At 40.8% G+C, this 22547-nt stretch overlaps 1 protein-coding gene across 2 annotated transcripts in view; it reads right to left on the bottom strand.

The window, feature by feature from the left end:
• Window positions 1-1805: 1805 nt before the first annotated feature.
• The window catches only part of LOC149074626 (dermonecrotic toxin SpeSicTox-betaIIA2v-like), a 79994-nt gene continuing 59252 nt past the window's right edge, over window positions 1806-22547 (bottom strand). For both annotated transcript variants that reach the window (XM_089247000.1, XM_089246999.1), the window contains exons 4-6: window positions 20551-20673; window positions 18434-18662; window positions 1806-2119 (exon numbers count right to left, since the gene is read on the bottom strand). In XM_089247000.1, coding sequence (XP_089103126.1) covers window positions 1990-2119; window positions 18434-18662; window positions 20551-20673 — 482 coding nt within the window. In that variant the 3' untranslated portion in view covers window positions 1806-1989. The remainder of the gene's footprint in view (window positions 2120-18433; window positions 18663-20550; window positions 20674-22547) is intronic.

Below are 22547 nucleotides of genomic sequence, written 5' to 3' on the forward strand. Positions count from 1 at the left end.
CATCGAGACTTCCGGCGTCAATTTTTTGACTATGGGTAAAGCATATGAATTCGACACTATTTACTAGATTCTATACAACAACTCCGTCCACAAAGCAGTGGACAGAGCGTAGTGAAACGATATAAAAAAAAGGCTGTTGGCCTAAAAGAAGTGATGGCCACACTTTTTTTTTGGATTGTCAAGGAATTGTTCATATATCTTGGCCATGGGAATTAGAGAACATTCTCATATTTCTTTGAAAATTTGAATGAACAGCTGCCGATGAAATAGCCAAGATTAACGCGCAAAAAAGCCCTATTTCACCAAAGCAATGCTTCGTCTCACAGATCTATCATTGCATTGGCCAAACTGCTTAAATCAGGCTTTTTTACCAATCCCTCATCCACCAAATTTCACAGATTCTGTCCTACGTGACTTTTCCAGTTCTCAAGTTTGGATTGGTGGAAAATCAAAATAATCAAGTGAAGAGGCCATTGCAGTTGTGAATGACTACTATATAGAAAACGTACTTTCTTGACGGGATTAAGAAATTTTAACACTGTTGAAAAATAAAACAATTTTTCCAAAAAGGTGAATACCTATTTTTACCTTACTTATCAGAAGACCCAATTATGTATGTGCACATGTATGAGCATTCAAGCATAAAGTTGCGATTATTTGCACGCGTCTCCGATTGGTTAAAAACCCGAATTTTAACTGCTTTTTAGCTTGAAATTCGGGTTTTTAACCAATCGGAAACACGCGTGCACTATAATCGTACCCTAAGATCAGAATGGCCGCTATAGAGAGGAAGACGACTTTACTCTCGGTGCACTGCGAATGCCCTCTAGACTAGATGTGATGGCGTTGTACGGAGACGTCAGCAATGGGTGATTGGGAGCGTTCCTCAGAAGAGACGCGACCTAAAGCCGTGTTTTCCTAGGAGCAGGTTTTCAGTGCCGCGCGACACGCCGTCCACTCCCAAATAAGAAAATTAGTATGACTGTTTTCCTACAGAGCACAATACGCCTCAGTACAGCGTTTTACGGCAGGCGTGATTGGCTGACTGCTTCTGGAGGAGTCAAATGCCTCGCGCGTTTTACCGATTTTTTCTGCATTTTTGTCGTGTTTTCTTTCCTTTCTCTTCAAAACGAGCATGCAGACGACAGAGTAGCTGATGCCAGGGCCATATACCAATAGCACTAATACAATACTACATAGCCGCCATGATCTGATGCGCCCCGCTAGCAAAGCACAAACGCACACGTTGCTGCCGACGCAAAATTATACAGTTCGGTTCACGTGGCGCAAAACACCTATTCCTAGGAAAACCCGGCTGAATGAATGAACGCCAGAACTTTGCCACGGGACTTATCCCGTTGCCGAGATCTCTTCCAGCCCAGCTTCGTGGCAGAGTCTGGAACACTTTGTATGGTTGTTTTTGAGACTAAATAAACTTTTTTCTACAACATATTTTCCCCGGACAATTGGGTACAGTCGCTATTAACAAATTTTGTGGTGATGGAGATGGGAGTTGGAGAAGGAAAACCCGGCTTAACGTTCATTAACGACGACGTTTTCTGTTGCGTGAAAACGAATGTTGTTTTTTTAATAGTTAAAAAAACAACATTCATTGCGGGTAAATGAAAACAACTGGGGTAAATAAAAAACTAACAGAATTATTCTGTTAGTTTTTTATTTACCCCAGTTTGTTCTATTAAATATTGTTCTTATTATTCGGAGGTTGTTTATTTCCCAACACAGCGAAAGTTTCAACACAAAAAACTGATATTGACAATTGTTGACAAAAGTTGAACATTTGATGGTTTTAAAACGATTTTTATTCAGTGGAATGATGCGACAATGATAACTGATCTTGCTTTAACAAAGTAATTAGTAACATCATATTTTGATAGTTGCACTCATTCTTTTTTTCCTTGTTGAACAACAAATTCATCGACTTCGCAAAAATACTTGTTAGTGAGAGGGAATTGCCATGTAAGTTGGTAGTTACAATTTAAACTTCTTCCATGGATTGTCTAGTATCGTGGCCATTCGAAAACGACTGGAAAATTCACGTTCTTTCAAAACATCAGCAAACCTTCTAGGATGGTTTGTTATAATACCATCCACGCCTAGCCTATATGTGAAACAAAAAAAAAGGAATAAGTTTCGGTCATATTTGGCATTTAATGCATTTTGTACAACATTTAACAGAGAAGCGTAATTTAGTGAAAGACATTTCATCGGTAAAAAAATTCTCGTCGTTATTAGATGCATTATATCAACTAGAAACCTCGCTCTGAAGCAAGTACTGAAATGGAAGAAAAGCAATAAAACTTTATTCTAGGTTACACCAAAGAGCGGTTATATTGAATATAAAACCCATAACTTTAAATAACGTGATCCTCACGTCTCCACAAGAGATCTGTTGATCTTTCCAGAAAACTTGTTTGTGTTAGTAGATATGTATGCTCAAATCGAGATTCGAGCTGAGATTTGCACAGTCAGAAGCTCGCTCCCTAACCATTCGATTGCCAAGGAAACAAAGATTTTTTAAAGAAAATAACCCCTTCTGAATTTACATATAGCAGTACAATCATTGGAAGCAAAATATAAACCCAGTTGATGAAAATAAACGTAGCAAACAAAGCATTTTGGAGTTAATTTTATTACATGACGTACAACATAAATCCAACTAATTTGGTCACGTGATGACCGCATATCCAACAAAATGAAACAATATCCAAACGTCAGTTTCAACTCGGATATTACATATATTTCGTTATATTATCATATTATAATATCACATCGTTTTATAGGTGAACCGGGAGATGTGCCATCTGAAGAGTAAATCAGACCCGATCGTTGAAAATTTGGAGATGATGTATGAAACAGCACAAGAACACGATTTCACACAGTAAAGTATGGTCATAAACGTCATGTAGAAAAGAAAAATATGCCCAGAAGGTGAAGGAAAGGATTCAGTACAAGCACAACTAGTAGGTCAAATCTATATATACAGTAAAACCCCTTTAACGATCACCCGTTTTACCGTCAAATAAAAATATCCCGGCAAAAAGTCTATTTAATATCTAATAATGCAGTTCGAACCTCTGTTTAACGTTCACCCTCACCATTTCCATCATTTGTTCCAAAGCCCCTGTAAAGACAGCAATAGTTGCAATTTTGGTTCAAATTATGCCCACTGGATGGTGGCAAAAGTTTAAGTAATCGATCAACTTTTTTATATTTGTCTACTTTTGAATGAAGTTTGTTAATGATTGGCACCTCTGATGTCCGTTTAAGCTCCTATATTTTTCATTATTCCCAGCTGTTTAATATGGTAGTATAATAGTCACTCCATCGCTAAGAGAAAAAAAATTGTCTCAAATACAGTGATAAACGTAAAATTTGAATTTGTGCTCTTGCAAACGAATTCAATGCATTGATTAAATATATTTTCCTGTAAATGCAATGCCATTGGATTTAGTTTTTCAGCTTCAAATACTAGAATAAGAGAGAAAGTCGAAATACTCAGCCAAACCCATCACACTGCTACTCAGTTTTTCCAGAATGTAAACTTTGTATAATGCAGAATCTTTAATTATAAAGTTCCACTTTGAAATGGCCATAAAGGGAAAACAACTGGACAAAATAATATCAAACTTGTTAATAGTTTACACGTGGTCATGGGATTCAATTTTCCGCAAAAAAAGTTATAAAACTCACCACCAGAGGGAATGGCGCTGTAGGCAATATTGTTAAACGTTATGGAGTTACCTCAAAGCCACTGTTTATGGTGATAACAAAAAATTTGGCGGAGTTGAAAAATGCGATACATCTACATGTCCGTAACATTCTTCCTGATATGCTGAGCTACTGTTGAGAAATGCGATTCAATTTGCTTTCAGAAAATGGTGGACGTCACATTTAATATGAATTGCAACACGTTTTAGAAACGAGATTAAAAACATAGTAAATCAATCTTTTCATTTAAAAATATTGCATGCAGTGCCATTCCCCGCTGGTGGTGAGTTTTTTTTTTTTTGCGGAAAATTGAATCCCGTGACTTAGCGTACCAACCTCTCGGTGAGTATACGGAAACTCCTCGATGGGGGCCCCCTGCGGTAGCAATTTTTTGCTGCGGTCAAGTCGCCGTTTTTGTTGTACCCCTGTGCCAGGAATTGTTGGTCGGGAAGCAGACAGAAACAAAACAGTGCGTATCCTCTTTTGAACTCTTCTCTCGTCAGATCAGTGTCGCGATCTTCCCCAGATCTGAACAAGTTGTTGTATGCTCTATGTTCCCCGTTGTGAGGGACCGGACGGCCATCGACTTACACAAATATGAAATTCAAGTCGTAATGTTTGAATTCAAAGGGGTTAGTATTATATGTACCGTTATATGCCTCGTTATCCACTAGCCCGATCACGACTCTGTTTGGCATCGGTCCCAGAAAAACGTTGTCTTGCACAAAGGACATGGTTCCTTTAGCAACGGAATATACTTTACAGATCACTCTGTTGATCGGATACTTTAGCATGCCCTATAGCCACACAGCAGGACTTACTTTCACTTTTCGCACGAATAGGCTAGCGTGGTCTATCACTACGTTGTAATCCTCTGCAGCGGCGACTAAGCAGAACGAAGGTTTCGTGCGCACCAAACGCACCTTCATATCAACGAGATTGACCTAAAGTCTCTGTTGAAAAAATAGCGAGCAGTGAAGTCTTCCCATCTTGGCGATGTATCCACCTCGTTTTTTCATTCCTTCATTGTTCTCGAGATTGTTCACGTATCCAGCGGTGTCTTTGATATAACCCTCCATAGCGAGGGGTCCATTTTTAGCGTTGTGGCCATAATTCAGCAGAGTCTCAATGTAGGTGTGGCAAGAGTTTGTGATGTTCCGACCGTTCAGAGGGATGTCTATCTGAGAAAACAATGAATGTAGAAGCAAATTTACTGGTGCGACTAGCTCGTTTTCGGACAGTGGCGTATCGTCTCCTTTCGTCACTCGCACTATGTAATTGGGTAGCAGATAGGTCCATGTAATTTTCGGCGCATCCGGTCACATTGAATTCCAAAGGAGCACCAACATCCTTTATGCTAGATAAAGGTAGAAACTGGATCCATTCACCTCCTTCTATTGCGGTCTGTGTGGGTGGAAGCGAGAAGAGTTCGACTTCGCTTTTCAGGCATTCGAACGAGTGTTCCATTATCATAGCCATGTTAATCGAAAATGTCGGGTGTTGACTCTATTCTCCCCTTTACGTTTTCTTTTATAACCGCCTAACATCTTCTTGAGCTTTCCAGAGGCCTTGTCTGTCAGCAGCCTACCCGCTTCTTTCGCTCTCTCGGTTGCAGCAGTTCAAGTGTCTCTTCCCTGAACCAAGTCGTTGGCGAAATCTACACTAGAACGGAGCACTTGTTTGCCAAGAGCTCTCGCACCGCTCTTGAACAGGGGAATAGCTGGCCTGAAAAGAGAGCCGAATATAGAACCGATACCATATCCGCGCATTTTTACAGATGTTTCAGTCGAAAGTGAAGTTTCACTATCACCTTTCCACGCTCGAATGATACAAAACGTCCGGTGTGCATCTTTATATAAATGTGAATCGTCTCGAAAGTTTTCCTCGCAAGCCCAACGTGGTGACCCCTTTCAAAAGAGGCGTTAACGATCTCTCCGTCTTGACCCGTAACCTTGACAATTTTTAACAGTGGCGAGTAAATGTTTCCAACATCATCACAATATACGTATAACAAGCGAAAGTCTAGTTTAACGTCTGACACTGAAACACCTTCGAGGAGAGGACCCTTTAATTCACCAGGTTCGAATCCCAGGATTTCAGCTATACCCGAGTGAAGAATAAGTCGAACTTTTCTTGAGAAGTCTCGTAACAACCAAATGGGATTCTTCCACTTTTAACTAATCCAGTTCCAACGTCGAATTCGAAAGAATTTGTTTGTTCCGTGATGTTGTGGAATGCGTGAGGAAAGATTAATTCGGACAACGCAACTTCGTAATCCGAAGAAAAACTGAGTGTCTCAACTTCACAAAATTTGAAAGCTTGTTTTCCGGGAAAAAATCAGGAGAGGCGACGGTGATGTAGAAAGAAGACATCTTTCACATAATGAGCTGCGTTCCGATATTTATAGCTCGACCCACGAATTAAATTTGTCATGATAATTTTGCCACTTCACCAAGAATTCCGTCTTTCCTTTATTCTTTCTCGATGGGATAAGTCTCTTCGGGTTTCACTTTAACCATTTCTTCTGCGTAAAATGTACCCTTGATTTTCTCGTTCATCAAATCCTTCAATCTATAGACCGGTATTTCTCTCTCCACGCACTCGTCAACCACAAAGATTTCGTGAGAGAAGTTTGATTCATACCCTGTTTCGAGTGAGCGATGCGGACGTGGTCACCCACTTGAAATTTTATCGTTTTTTTTTCGTTGTTTTCGCGTACAGCGTTCTCCAATGTAGGTCCTCGTTATGTTTACCGACCTGAACGGGTTCCATCTTGATGCTTCTGTGATAAGTTCTGTTGTAACTAAATAAAAAGTCCTCGATGACGTCCACATACTTGTATGTGTTCTTGGCAATAAAGTATTCCCACATTCGTGCTTTAAGCGATCTATTAAAACGTTCGGTAATGGCTGTTTTCACGTCATCGTTCCGAGAAGTGAAAAATCCAACACCATTTTTCTTCAAAAAGTCTTGAAACACTTTATTGAGAAATTCTTTTCCCTTATCTGTCTGAAGCACGTCGGGTTTTCGCTCAGAGCAAATATGTGCGAATAATCTTATCTCTGAGCGGGATTGCCCAAGCATACTTTGAAAAAACGTCTATGCACGTCCGTAAATATTGATTATCGGCTACTATTGTTCTGTTGTGTGGGAATTTCTTCTTTCTGTTCCTGTGTAGAGTGTAGCTCTCCTTCTAACCCTTCCCGAATTTGTTTTGTAACACCATGTATCGAGCTAACACCCCCCGAAGCTGGCGGGTTGCTTTGGTTCCCGATAAAACTTATCCATGAATGATTGCCATTTATATATGCAATGCTTTTATATTATAGGACAATCGTCATCTCTGCGAGCAGTGTGGGAAATGTTTTGGGTTGAGGAAAAACCTCAACCAACACATGAAAATCCACAACGGAGAAAGGCCATTCAAATGCGAGCACTGCCCGGGTGCATTTACCAGGAGCAGCAGCTTGAAGAGGCTCAAGAAACATCAACAGGACGGAGGAGCCATGGAGGACGGACCACTGAACAACGTCTTTGTCTTCTTCGGATGGGATGTTATGTGTCACAACGCACACGACATGCACGTTTTTCTCGGCAGTGTGCGAGATAGACTTCTCTCCCTATTGAGAGAAGCTATTTCAAGACAGAGAAGTGTCAAGTGGGATGTTGTGGTCACGGCGACATTTTCAAGAAGAGCCGCAGATGGGGGAAGAGGAGTACACGACCGCCTACATGAGAAGTAAGATGACAACTTCTCTTACGGCTGAGCTTCTCGAGGCTCGAGAAAGTGGAGAAATCCACCGAGGATTTTGAGGGAAGTGGCAGCGGTTGGGTTCTCGACCGAAACCATTACATCGAGCTGAACATCGCTTGTTACCAACCTTGCTCCCGCAAGCTACGTACCTCTACCAAAGCGGTTCTCAACATCAAGAACGAGGACCAGAAGTGCTTTCTCTGGTCCGTTCTGGCGGTAGTGCATCCGGTATCTGCAAAAGAAGACGCGGGAAGAGTTGAGAAGTACGCCATGTACGAGAATGAGTTAAATACCAGTGACTTGACTTTTCCGATGACATCGAATCTATTTATTTGGTTCAAAGAAAAAAACATCAACGTTTTCGCCCGGTGAGGATAACGACGGCGAGAATGGACCGCCACGTGAACCTGCTGATGATCAAGAACGAGGAAACGTCACATTGTCTGATTCGAAGCACAAGTCGACTTTTCTCCGGAACTACACTACGGCGCATGACGGAACTAGTCACTTTTGTGACTATTGTTTGCAGCGGTTCTCGTCGGAGGACGTTCTCGCAAATCATGTTTCCCAGTGTAGAGAACACGTCCCGCAGAAAGTGGTGTATGCCAGAGAGAGCGAGAAATGGATGTCTTTCAAAAACATTTCATTCCAGTTACCGGTGCCTTTTATCATTTACGCCGATTCCGAAGCCATATTGCCAAAGGTCGAAGCATGCCGGTGATTTTTCATAATTTGCAAAATTATGATGCCCACTTCATCATGGAAGGTATTGACGTCATCGGAAAAAACATGGAGAAGTTCATCTCTTTCAGTCTGAGCTATTTGAAGTTTCTGGATTCGTTCCAGTTTCTATTCGCTTCTCTGGACACCCTGGAGAAATCAATGAATACCAGTGAATTTGTAAATATGACAAGAGCTTTCGGGAATGACACAGCACTTCTCCTACGGAAGGATGTATACCCATATGAATACATGGTCTCCATGGAGAAGTTTGAGGAACCAATGCTTCACCCCATAGAGGCCTTTTACACCTCTTTGGGGGCCCATATGAATACATGGTCTCCATGGAGAAGTTTGAGGAACCAATGCTTCACCCCATAGAGGCCTTTTACACCTCTTTGGGGGACGAAACTATCTCCAGTGAAGATTACAAGAATGCCAAACTGGTGTGGGACACGTTCCACATGCAGAACATGGGTGACTACCACGATATTTATGTGGAGACAGACGTTTTACTTCTGGCAGACGTCTTTGAAAATTTTCGAAGGCTCTGCTTGAAGAATTACAAGATTGATTGTGCCCACACCTACACATCGCCAGGTCTTGCTTGGCAAGCATGTCTCAAGATGACCGGTAGAAAACTTGAGCTCGTAACTTATCCCGACATACATCTATTCTTGGAGGAAGCCGTGAGAGGCGGGGTGTCTTCGATTACTGAATGATACAGCATAGCCAACAACCCGATGGTCCCAGGATTCAACCCCGGTGAAAGGAAAAAATGGATTATGTATTGGGATATTAACAATCTGTATGGAAAGTGCATGTGTGATCCTCTCCCGGTTTCAGACACTAGATGGATGATGTCCGGTGAAGTACAATCAACAAACTTTCTCGTAATTCTTGATGACAGCGCCAAGGGCACATTTTGAAGGTCGATCTCGAATACCCGGTGAACATTCATGACCTCCATAATGACTTCCCTTTGGCTGCTGAAAATATCCCGAACTACATGAAGAAAACCGGTGGGCCAACGAATCCCTGTGTCAGACTCGCACCGAATTTGAACGATAAGGTCGCATACGTTCTCCATTACAAAAACTGTACACGTTGCTGGGGATGCGAGTCAAAACCATACATCGTGTTCTTGAGTTCTCTCAGCGACCATGGCTCCGCCCGTACATTGCATTCAACACCGAGAAAAGAAAGGGAGTCACCGGTGACTTTGAAAAAGACATTTACAAGTTGATGAACAATGAAGTGTATGAGAATCTTAGGAAACATACAAACATTCGTTTGATCCACAAAGAGAAGACAGCGAAGAAGTTGTTCGAGAGTTTTAAGATCCTTAACAAAGACCTGGTCGTGCTAAAAATGAAGAAGACTGTCATCAGGTTGGATCGTCCGATATACACCGGTGTGACTATTTTAGATTTATCAAAGCATCTGATGGCGGACATCCACTATAATTACGTCAAGGAAAAGTACGGCCAGGATGCAACCTTATTGTTCACCGACACGGATTCGTTGTGCTATGAAATTTATACCGATAACATTTACGAAAATATGCTGAGAGATTCCCACAAATTCGACACATCTAACTACCCCGGTGACCACTACAGCGAGAGAAACAAGGTCATCGGGGTGATGAAGGACGAGACCGCAGGAAACCCGATAGTCGAATTTGTGGGACTACGTCCAAACAGTTTTATAACCAGTGACTACTAAAAGACTGCAAAAGGTGTCGTGAAGAAGAAAATCCATCACGCAGACACTGAAGATAGTCTGCGTGGAAATTCTTTTATGAAGCACGACATGCCTAAAATTCAATCCCGGTCACATGTGCTGCGAACAATTCAACAAAGTAAAATTAGTTTGTCGGCACATGACAATAAAAGATATATTTTAGACGATGGCATAAGCACTTTAGCTTATGGCCATTATGAAAAAAAAAAAATCACCGATTGCTATAGTCATTTATTTATTTTTACATTCACGGTGATTTTTTTTCAATCATTTATACACTTTTACAATTCCGGTGATTTATTTTTTCAATGTATTTTTTACACTCCTCAAATGAAAAGATATACCAGAGGGAGAGGAGACAAGTGATGGATAGTGCTTTATTGACACTGTGTAAATAATTTTTTTGTATATATTTTTGAAACTTATTTTAATGGTGTTGGTTTTTTTTCACTGTATAATTGTGTAAATATAATTATTTTTCCATGAATGAAGTTTTTAGTTCGTCTTTATGAAACAAAGTTATGAGAATGTTCAGCTCGTAATTGAGAAAAGAAATATTGCATAGGAAAAAAAAGCACGATAATTTAATGACGTTAGAAACTTTAATTTCAGTTTGGAAAAAAAAAAAGACGTTGAAACCTTTTTAGGAATGGGGTTGTAACGAATGAAAAAAAAAGTCTTTCAGACTTGACATCAGAGACGAAAGTTTAATTTATGGATGACCCCTCTTCAGGGGTTAGCGCGAATGAAAAAAAATTGCAAACGATAATTTGAGAAAGATCCCTAGTAGAAATATTCATTTTGATAACTTGTGACGCCATTACAGCTGCGTTGACTTGACGTAAGAGACAAAGTGTAATTTAGGAAAGACCCCTCAAGATCTCTTATCACGCGAGAAAATGACTCCGGCGTTGAACTGTCAAATTGCCTCTACTCATGGGAAAAATTATCAGAATAGAGATACCAATATTGGAAAGCTATTTCATATTATGGATACCATAGCAACCCAAAGAAATTATGTTAAACGACAAGGAAATTAAATACCAAATAAATAAGACGAGGGAATCTCGTCCCAACGTAAGACAATGGAATTTTTAATAATAATGTGATCATCACATATTACCAGGGAAATTGTTAGTAGACATCCATGCCCGAACTCAGACCTGCATAGTGAGAAGCTAGCTCCCTAACCACTCGACTGTCAGGCGGCAAACCCACAAAATTTGTTAAACATGCTATACGTGGGTATACGCTACTACCAGTCCTAGGCCTTGGGGAAAGTGTGAAAATAAAATAATGCGGAGAGGGTAAATAAAGTTATCTATCAACAAGGGGGAAGTCCCCCCCCATATTTCAGGATAGTTTGAATCTGAAAAATCCCTAAATACTTAAAGCTGTCCACTATATTGACAACTGTGCACATACAATCCGAGATACAACCATCTGTCATACTATGGTATTTAAAACAGCGATCATGGCCGCACACACGTTTTTTGTGCTCCGTGATATATCTTTGCGAAATTTTTATTTGATTTTATTACTCTTTTTTTTCACTTGTTTTGCCGATCATGTTAAGCTTGTTCTAAGTATGTCACACATAGGGCTGGATATGCCCCAGAATACGCAGATTTACAAGGCTTCACTACTCTCATCATGCCGAAGATTGAAGTTCGATAGCACTAATCGGCGGCGTCTGCATGGAGGGGGCCCCCAAACTGCTAACGTTTTGGATGGTTTTTTTTGAGCTCCTGGCTGGTCAAAATTTTATTGATAAGAGCAGGTGTGAAACAAAATCCCGGAGCCCTTTCCATGCCCCCGCAAGAAAAGCAGAAATTAACGTACAGTGTTGGGGAGGATCCTCCGTCGGAAGCCGAAACCCCACTAGCTTCTATTTTCAAACCTCGAAAAAACTTGGTCCGATCTCCAGAATAAGCGTCTGAAAGGATTATCGCAAACTCCAACCAAATCCAGAAATCAAGCAGCTACTATGGATTTCAACATTCCTCAACTGCTGCTTGAACTAAAATCTCTTGTTCAACAAAGCGGAGCGGCGATTCGCCATATGAGTGATAAAGTGGACCGATTTGAATCATGTTTGCTAGAAATAAACGGAAAACCCGCTACTGCTGAATGAACGCACGCCAGGGTCTCTGCCACGGGACTTATCCCGTTGCCGAAATCTCTTCCAGCCCAGCTTCGTGGCAGAGTCTGGAACAAAGTGAGTGCACCTAACAGTCTGAGTGTGTAGCTAGTGTTGTCTGATATTTCAGTGCTGCCATCTATACTTCAAATTGTGAGTGAAGTGTAATGATTGAACATTTGTAACGTTGTAGGCCTGTTGCTCTCTGTGGCGAGACTTTTTAACGGGGAGATCGGCTCGCATTCGCGCCTTGAAGTTGGGAACCAACTTCAGCCGACCGCCGGTGGGGTTCGATGCGAGTCCGTCACTATGACTACTCGGCCACCTCAGCGGCAACCCGCTACTGCTGCTCAAGATAGAAAAAAGTTGAGGGTGGAGTGCGATGCGTGTTCTAAAAAACCGCTTCGATGCTGTGGAAAAATAATCTAATCTTACATGGCCTAAACATTCAATCAAATAGTTCTTCCGATCAATGTATTGCATTCAGAGACTATATCGAAAAGGATTTGTTGATCAACAATTCCAAATCAGTCTTGATTGACACTGCGCATCCCCTCCCATCTCGTGGAGGCAAACGAACCCGCATCGCACTTATTGGGAAGTTGATGTGTCGTGAGGATAAAAATCGTATTCTTCAAAGATTTCGTGAAGTGCGGAAAAACCGATCTCCAGGTGCCAACAGCGCTCAGGAAATGTCCGCGTCACCGAGGATTACTCTTTCAACACGAGAGTAATTCGTCGCCATCTCATCGACGCAATGAGAACTGTCATACAAGATGGAAAGAATGTTGACCTCAAAATGGATACTCTATGGATACAGACAATGTTGGCCGCACATACGATATGAGCTCCGGCTGTCTCGTTGAACTAGAGAAACCAACCTCCCAAGCCGAGACTAGAGCGTGAGAATCATCGGGACCGGACCCCGATTGCTGAACTTGCGACCGTCGAGGCTTGTCATACGAATTTTTGAACTATCTTGTTTTGGAATGTTTGCGGTCTTCTTTCTAAACTATGTGATCAAGAATTCGTCACTCGTCTGGTCGGGTATGGCATATTCGCTTTATCTGAAACGTGGATATATAAAAATTTCTCTCCTCCTAATCTTTGGAATAATTATAACCTAATTACGGTGGCCTTTTAATGGCTATAAAAAAAGATTTAGGAACCCCTAGAATTTTACTTAAAAATGAATAATACCCCTCTCTTGCTCAATCGTGGCCAGTTGGTGATAGGTTTACTATATATACCACCATATAGCTCAAACAATAATTCACTTTCTGAGTCATTGATATTATGTGAAAATCTTTCATATTTGGGTTCAAATTTCTTGGTGCTCAACCAGAAATCATCAATACAGCCGCCAAAGCTTGGACGGAGAAATTAACAAACGCGGAAAAATCTTAATTAACAGCTGTATTCAAAATAATTGGCTACTTTTTAACGGTAATTTTCACGGGGATAGGGAGGGCAAATTTACGTACTCGTCCGTAAATGGATCAAGCATAGTGGATTATGTATTCTCAACGGAGGAATTTGCACAATCAGAAATTAATGATTTTAAAGTACTAGATTGGACTGAATCAGATCATTTCCCATTACAGGTGAGTTTTTTGCAGTGTAAAAATGTTATGGCTCCTCAATTCCCGGAGATGTTCTCCAAAAAATATCGTTGGGCCCCTGAGAGGGCCTCAATTCAAATCTTATCTGAGCTTGGACCGGATTAACCTGTCTCAACTTGAGAGCTCGAGTAATCACTTGTACGATAATCTGGTAAAAATTGTCAATGACGTTGCATCGAATTGTGATTTAATTGTCAAAAAGAGTCGATCGCCCAATTTCCGGAGAGCAAAGTGGTTTGACAAAGATTGTGTCTTGGGTAAGCGTGCACTTCGGAAAGAAATCCGCAATTTCCGCTGAGCCAGAACTTTCAGGCTCTTTCTAGGGCTAAAAAATACTATAATAATATTTGTAAACTTAAGAAAACCGCTTTTTTCCAAAACTTGAGAGAGAAAATATCTTTCTCTAATGGCAAGGACTTTTGGGATTCTATAAATATCTTTTGGGAAAAAGAGCCCCTGGTGCCGATATCACGGTAGATGAATGGTTCAACCACTTTGATTCAGTTTTTTCAACAACTTTAATCACTCGACTCTCACTCTCAATGATCCATTTCTAGACTCAGATATATCAATCGCAGAGATGAAGTTAGTAGTGGGCTATTTAAAATTAAAGTCGCCGCCTGGAAGTGACGGAATACTCAATGAATTCATCATAAACTCTCCGGAAATTATTTTAGAAAAAATCGTATGCCTTTTTAATAATATTATGTCTACTGGTATATGTCCGACAGCATGGAGCGAGGTCATTGTAAGTCCCATTTTCAGAAAAGGTGATAGAAACCTGTCTCTCTTTTAAATTCTATGGAACGTATTTTCTCGTCTATATTGGCCAAGAGACTGGAGCTTTGGTCCGATCGCAACAGTCTTTTGCCGGAAAACCAATGCGCATTTCGGAGGGCAGGGGGTGCCTTGACCATGTGTCTTCACTTCAAACTCCCTTATCCAGTTGCACAAACGTCAGAAAAAGGGTAAACTCTACACATGTTTTGTTGATCTATCTCAGGCATTCGACTCCTTGGACCTCTCATTATTGTGGAGTAAACTCTACTCACTTGGTGTGAGCTCCAACTTTTTGACCATCTTCTCCGGTCTCTTTGGCAATGCTAAAGTTAAGATTAAGTAAAGGCCTTACAAGCTCAATAGCCATAACTAACGGTGTTTTGCAGGGGGATCCGTGCTCCCCACTCATTTTTTCCTTGTACATAGCAGACCTTGATAATATCTTTAGTTCCGAAGTTTCAGGTCTTTCAATTGACCATAAGAATGAACTACACAGCCTACTTTACGCGGATGATATTGTATTATTGGCAAAAAATGCCGCATCTCTTCAGAAAAAAATTAGCTTACTTGCTCTGTACTTTGGGAAACGAGCGAATTTGAACAAAACTAAAATAATGATTTTTAGAAAGGGCGGCAAGCTGGCTCATGGAGACCATTTTATGTGGGAAGGCGAAAATTTAGAAATTGTGAACGAATATAACTATTTAGGTACTATTTTTTCATGCTCGGGTTCTTTCCGGTGAAATACTAATCGCGTTGTGGCCAAGGGTGGAGTTATTCAAATACTCGGCAAGTCACACAACTCATCTGTTAATGCGGCATTAAGACTATTTGATTCTTTGTCAAGGTCTATTATAAATTATGCTGCGCCAATCTGGTCACTGGTCACACATTGAAAAAGTGCAAGATTTGTTTCTCCGTAAATTATTCGCAACGTCCAGATATTTCCCCGGCTATACTCTCGGACTTGAATTAACCAGACGTCCAATATCAATTTCTCTTTTAAAAAAATACCCTCTTTTTCTGGTACAAAATTTTAATGCTCCCAGATAACCGACTCCCCAAGATCTGTTACAATGCCCTTTTAAAACGCCCTCCACTGCATAACGGCCGAAACTGGGCTTTTGCTGTATACAATTGGACTCCCGTTCGTTTGGGATCTGCAGGTCGCACCGGCGGCGCTCAGGAAATATTTTCCTACCATTATTACAAGATACATAGACCTAACAATTCAAAACGATCTTTCATCATTTTTGAGATCAACTAATTACGCTCACTACAATGAAACATTTTTCAGTATTACACCAGAAAATTATCTGTTTTTTAATATCCCCATATCCTGGAAACTCTTGATTTTTCAAATTAGGACAGATAGTGGTGTTTTACGTGTTCCAAGCCGATGAGTCATACTTAGTCCTGGCGAGAATTGCCCTAACTGTAACTTTAGTCATTCCTTTGACGTATTTCATATTATTTTTGAACGCCCATTCTTTAATTTGCAGGGAGCTGTCTTGTTAAAATCGTGTATTTTCCGCAATCCAACCAGACAAAACTTAAAATTTCGCACCTCTCTGAATATCAAATTGAAAAACTGTTTTATTTTTTAATGATATTGTGAAGTTCCAGAATTTTTTAAATTGTAGTGTATGTGCGTGCTATGTTTTACGACTGGTATTCTAATAATTTGTAATTTATTACCTGTATGCTATCCTTGCATGGGTCTGGCCCCATAAGCAAATAAATTATTTTAGAACAGCAAAATCATTGGAAGTAAAACTAAGTTTATAATTTTTGGTTTTATTATCTAAATTTAATTTATTATTTTTAAACACCAGATATTTATTGAGTTAAGATCATTCTGCATGTTATTCCTGAAGTTAATTGAAGAGCTAAATCACACCAGCAAAAGCAGTGATTTTTCCTTTCAAATTGAAGTTACGCAGGTCATTCTCGTATATTAAGAAGAAAATAGGTCGGTACTGTGATCCTTGAGGTACAGATATTTTATAATGTGGATACCCACTAAGATGATATTCCTGAAAATTCAACCCTCAAATGGGTCATGAGGGGTTCAAATGTTATAAGTGGGAATCATCGCAGAGTAATTTTTAGATTACCAAATCCACGAGAGCGAAGCCGCGGGTAACAGCTAGTAACATATATTTCTCCATCATTATTGCAGGTGCTCAAAGTTGCGACCATTGGCTAGAATAAGGGACTAGTCTCACCGTGTTGCATTGATTAGCGAATATTCTGGAAAGAGCCTGGCATTCCATGGACGTTGCGATCGTAATTGATATTCATGCTACAAGGTCAACATGACAATGAATGAACGCCGGAACTTTGCCACTGGACTTATCCCGTTGCCGAGATCTCTTCCAGCCCAGCTTCGTGACAGTCTGGAACACTTTATTTTGTGTCAAAAAAGAAAAAAAAACGAACAAACAAAATTTTTACAACATATTTCCCCCGGGCAATTGGGTACTGTCGCGATGGGATTGGAAGTTAGAGAAAAGTTTCGGGGTTTTGTTAAGACGGATGAATGTACGCATATTAGGATGGAGGTATATTTTAAAAGCAATTGGCGGCCTTCCCCTTGCCATATTATATACACAGGATAAAAAAAAAATAAAATGAGAATCTTATTGTGAAATATAAAATATCCATCGGAGCGAGTCATCTAGCTTAACACCTTATTGGTGAGCAAATGGGTTTGATAACTTGCGGACAAATACAAATACAACGCCACAACAGGCAAATTGCCCAACGAGGTGGTTGACTTAAGAACATCATGGATCCCCGAGCCCTTTTTTGGAGGCCCTACCTACTACTGCTACACCACACATGCACCCAGAAGCCATCATCAGTTTTATTACGTTGAGTCCACTTGATCCGGTGGATTTGATGAAACAAAATAGAAATATTGGTTGGGGGAATATATACAATTAAGGATCACCCGTGCCATCTCGCTTAGCACCTTAATCGGTGAGCAACATGAATACGACAATATGAGTAGGCACGTGTGTTGTGGACATGGATAGGTCGACATGACTGTCATGTGTTAGACTCGTATACTATCCGTCCGATTATCCTTGCTGCAGTATAAATTATAAATTAGATACATATAAGTAAATTCATGAAATGTAAACAAAGATCAATTCATTTTACTTCTATGAAGTATTTTTGTAGAATGAGGATCGGCGGCAGGTAGCTGGAAAACTTTACACCTGAACAGAGGTTGTGGTACTTAACGCCTTCTGCTACGTCATACGTACGTTTGCGACCATACAAAATTGTTTTTACCCCCTCTCCTCACAAAATTTGAACGATCAATTCTGAATCATCGTGTGTAAAATATGTATACCATTCATGTATGTTTTTGTTGTTTACTTCTTTTAAAGCTCAGCGTTTTGTCGGGAGTGTTGTTTGTTTATATCACTGTGTAGCTATGATCACTGGGTTGAATCAGTACCTCCTACAGATAGAAGGCCTCTGCGGTGTTTGCCATAAACGTCTTTCAGACTACCTAGCAAGTTTGCCACGTTTTGAAACACAGCAACCAATTTTGTTTCTTATTTTGGCGTAGAATCTTCCTGATTGGCTCACAAATACCGCATAGTGATTGGATGTGGAGCATAGAAATCTCCAATTCTAAGCCCGATCATTTCTTTTTCTCACAACTATGATACTGGCGCGAGCAGGGAATTTTTTTCCCTGAATATTCTGAGGGAAAATAGACTACTTACTGACATCACAAGCAGACTGCAGAGGCCTTCTATCTCTAGGAGGTGCTGGTTGAATCCACCTTGCCATGTCTTTAAAGGAGGGAGGGCTGAACCTTTTGGATACCATTCTTTTCAATTTTAGTAAGTACGGATTCACCAGTGTTCTTACTAGACAGATTAATGTGATTATTAAAAATTTATATTTTAAAAAAAATCTCACCTCAACACTTGCCTCATGGTACTCATATAGTCTAATGTCCACCAATATACCTTGTCAATGTAAGTTTTACCGGGATTGTCTCTTTTTTGTAAAGCTTGTCTTAAACGGACAGTGTTTCTTGGGAGACAGTTCGTGATTCCATCACCTTGCCAAATATGATCTTCGATATCCAGGTTTTTCAGGATCCTCTCCGTGTGCCACAAGTCTTCATTCCCCGCAAAACCAACTCCTAAAATGTTTAATAACTTCATAACAATGTTGGTTCGTACAATAAAATCAGTTTGAATTCGAATCATATTATACATATTTATAAAAACCACAGATAACACACAGGACACGATGCAAAGATTTTCCCGCAGAGGGCCTGTAAAATTTTCTTTCGAAAATGCATCTTCACATCGTTTTAACATATTTAGTTATTGACTAAGTCATCGGTGTTCGCGGAATTTTCTCAAGGAGGGTTTACGTTTTTTCCTGCAAACTAACACTATAACCTCGGCTTGGGGGGGGGGGGGTAGTTACAACCCCCCCCCCCCTTTGCGTATGCCAATGAACTAAGTTATATAGATATTTCGAGAAATATAGCCTCTCTAAGTGTCGATCGAATGAAGAAGATGACAGTCCGTGTGTGTGTGATGATACAGTACGCATTCGTACAGGCTAGAAATAACTGCCGGAGACCTAAAGGCAGAGTCTACAATGCTCTTTCTGGCACAATGCATGCGTTGCAGAATGTCTTACAAAAGATACGGATTTATGATGATAGCTCCGTGTTCAAAGAATTCAACTAGCAGTGGGCCTTGGTTAGACAGAAAAAAATGAATGAACTGAAGCTATAAGGCTGATTATCTACCTTATGGTTATATTTGGACATCCATTTTCACAGCCACCTCGTTGGGCAATTTGCCTGTTCTGGTTTTTGTGTTTGCATTTGTGAACTTGGACAGTCAGACTACTCGTACTGCTCCTTATAAAGAACTCCTATCCGATTTTTTCTGTAGCTCGCGTTATCTCCTAACTTGATACCACTGTTATTACGAGGCATGCTTTTTAAGCAAGTACCGTTTTGAGATTCTGCTGCTGCAACGCTGCGGTCGGCATTCCGCACACGCGGGCTGTGTACCTACATCTGTTGGCAAATCACAGATGCCATTACGGAAACATTCGACCATGTTTAAGTTTGTGAATATTAAGAATGCCTCCGACTGTGAAATACGCGCTGTGATTCGTTTTCTTAGTGCTAAAGGGCGTGAAAGCGGCTGAAATTCATCGTGACTTCAGTGAAGTGTATGGGGGAAACATTATGAGCGATGGAATGGTTCGGAAATGGGTTAGGGCTTTTAAAGATAGCCGCACAAATGTTCATGATGAGAAACGAAGTGGACGACCGTCTGTTATTACTGAAGATTTGGTACAGAAGCTTTACGATTTCGTCATTATCTAATGAGTTTCCAGAAGTGTTCTCTATGAAATTGTGACCGAACACTTAAATTATCGAAAGTTGTGCAATCAAAAATAAAAGGCGTGCCATGTTGAGTAAGGGAATCGTTTTGCTTCTTGACAATGCTCGCCCACACGTGGTTAATCGAACCAAAGATCTCATCGCCCCATTTCGCTTGGAACAACTTGATCACCCTCCGTAGTCCCGATCTAACACTCAGTGACTACCACATGTTCCTGCATTTGAAGAAGCATCTGGGCGGTCAGCGCCATGACGACGATGATGTCAAAACGGCCGGCCGTGTAGCAGTGGTTGTCAAATCAGGGGGCAGACTTCTAATATGAGAATGGGATTCAAAAGCTGGTTGTACGATACGATAAATGCCTTAATATTGGTGGAAATTATGTTGAAAAGTAGATTAAGGTACAGGCTTTCATGTAAAAAAATTAAGGAAAATCAACTTTTCTTTTTATTTCAAAACGGTACTTACTTGAAAAGCACGCTACGTATTTCGTTGTTCCGTGAAGAAAGTGAGAAAAAAAAATCCAATGCAATTTCAACAATCAGAATTAAATTAGAGAAAATGAAGCTCTGTTTCCAATTATTTTGGCCTGTTATTTGATGAAATCAGTAACAATGATTTATTGATGGCAATTGAGTTTTTTTGTGTAGTTACCTATTTTATCTTTAAAACTGCTGAAACCTTGCTTTTCAAGCTCCGCATAAAAGGTGGAGAAGAAATTGGAATATTCTATTGATGGCAATAAAAGAAGTAAATATGCTCCTCCTGGTGTTTCATCTAAATGTGGAAGAAATTTTTTTTCATTCATTCTGATAAAATCAAAATATCCTCAAAATTTTCAGAGCATTTCATTGAAAAGCGATAGGTGCTTTAATATATTTTGCGAATAAAAAAAAAAATGCGCGAGTATCTCACATGATAGAAGTGAAACTTCTAGATTGTTAAATCGATCAAGTAACCTCTAGACTAGTTGGTTTGTGCTAGCTGTAATAGGATATAATATACTTTTGATTCTACACTGCTGGCCACCCAAATTGCAACACCAAGAAAGACAAGAGATATCGCAACAATATTTATTTTGTAGATAACATGTTGACCAAGCATCAAATGATTAAATTTATAGACTTCTGTGAAGTGTGGTTCCTGCCAAAATCAGTAGCCAAAGTAGCCGCCATTGTTGGAGATCACCGCTGCCACACGCCTCGGCATTGATTCAAAGAGACTTTGGATGTGTTCTTGGGGTACAGCAGACCAAGCAGCTTCCACGCGTTGCCAAAGTTGATCTGGTGTGGCAGCTGGGGATGTAATCTGGGTCAATCGTTGAGCAACCACGGACCACATGTTTTCTATCGGCGAAAGATCAATCAATCGAAAGCAATTCAATCTGGCGATTGACGAAGAACCTTTGGACAATGCGTGCCACGTGTGGTCGCGCATTATCCTGTTGAAATATGGCTGTGGGCAAGCCCTGAAGGTAAGGAAGGAAAACTGGCTCCAACACCTCGGAGATGTAGCGCTGGCTTTTTAAAGTACCGGCAATGCGTACTAGAGGAGTGCGAGAGTGATATCCAATACCGCCCCATACCATAATACCCGATGCAGGACCAGTGTGGCGGTGCATAACGCAGCTGTTCAGCATCCTCTCTCCACGGTGTCTCCAGACTCGAATCCGATCATCGTGGTGTTGCAGACAGAAGCGTGACTCGTCAGTAAAGACAATTTCATTCCATTGTGCCGTCCACATTCTTCTTTCATCGCACCATTGGCGGCGGAGACGTCTGTGGTTCTGCGTCAAGGGTAGACGAAGCAATGGACGTCTTGCGGACAGACCACTCTGCTGTAAACGGCGTCGAATGGTACGCGCAGACACTGGATGATGCGGTACAGACTGAATGTGCTGTGCTATGGTTCGTGATGTGGCTGAGCGATCCGTCACTGCCATAAGCACAATACGCCTGTCATCACGTGAAGTGGTGCACTGAGGTGGATGCGATCGAACACGTCGGTCCGTCGTACCCTCCTGCATCCAACGATCACATATCCGCATTACAGTTGTTTGGTTTCGTCCAACACGACTACCGATTTCCCTGAAAGATAATCCACAATCTCGGTAGGCCACTATCCTTCCTCTGTCGAACTCGGATACTTGATCAAAAGAGGATCGCTGTTTTCTACGAGGCATAATTGATCGTTTTTTTGAAAAAACCACAAGAAAAACACAATTGCCGTACTTCAAATCGTCGAAATCTCCAAGCCTTAAATAGCGCTTTGAAGTGGCGCCACAGGCGCGCGTGATGTGCGTTTGCGCTGAAATTCTAATCATTTGCATATCTCACCTCCGCTAATGCATGTTGTAAATTTCATATTATTTGCATGCTTCCTTCAGGGTGTTGCATTTACGGTGGCCAGCAGTGTATTATCGCAGTAACAGGTAAAACGGGCGTTTGGAAATCTAAGGCCCTCCTCACACGGGGAAACTAAAGTCCTGCAACTGATAAGAGAAACCGTTTCCAGAAATCCAGCGCGCATATTTCAATAGACGCCCTCACACGAGGAAATTGGCGTATTGGTGACGAAATATCGAACGCGACTCAATCACTTGGCGACTGGCATGTTTGTCGTCGCCAACTTTAGTTGAAGAAACGAAGAAA

Source organism: Pholcus phalangioides, unplaced genomic scaffold, assembly GCF_987345545.1.
Source record: "Pholcus phalangioides strain wild (caught in Gottingen) unplaced genomic scaffold, Ppha-v1.0 ptg000017l_1, whole genome shotgun sequence".
NCBI lineage: Eukaryota > Metazoa > Arthropoda > Arachnida > Araneae > Pholcidae > Pholcus > Pholcus phalangioides.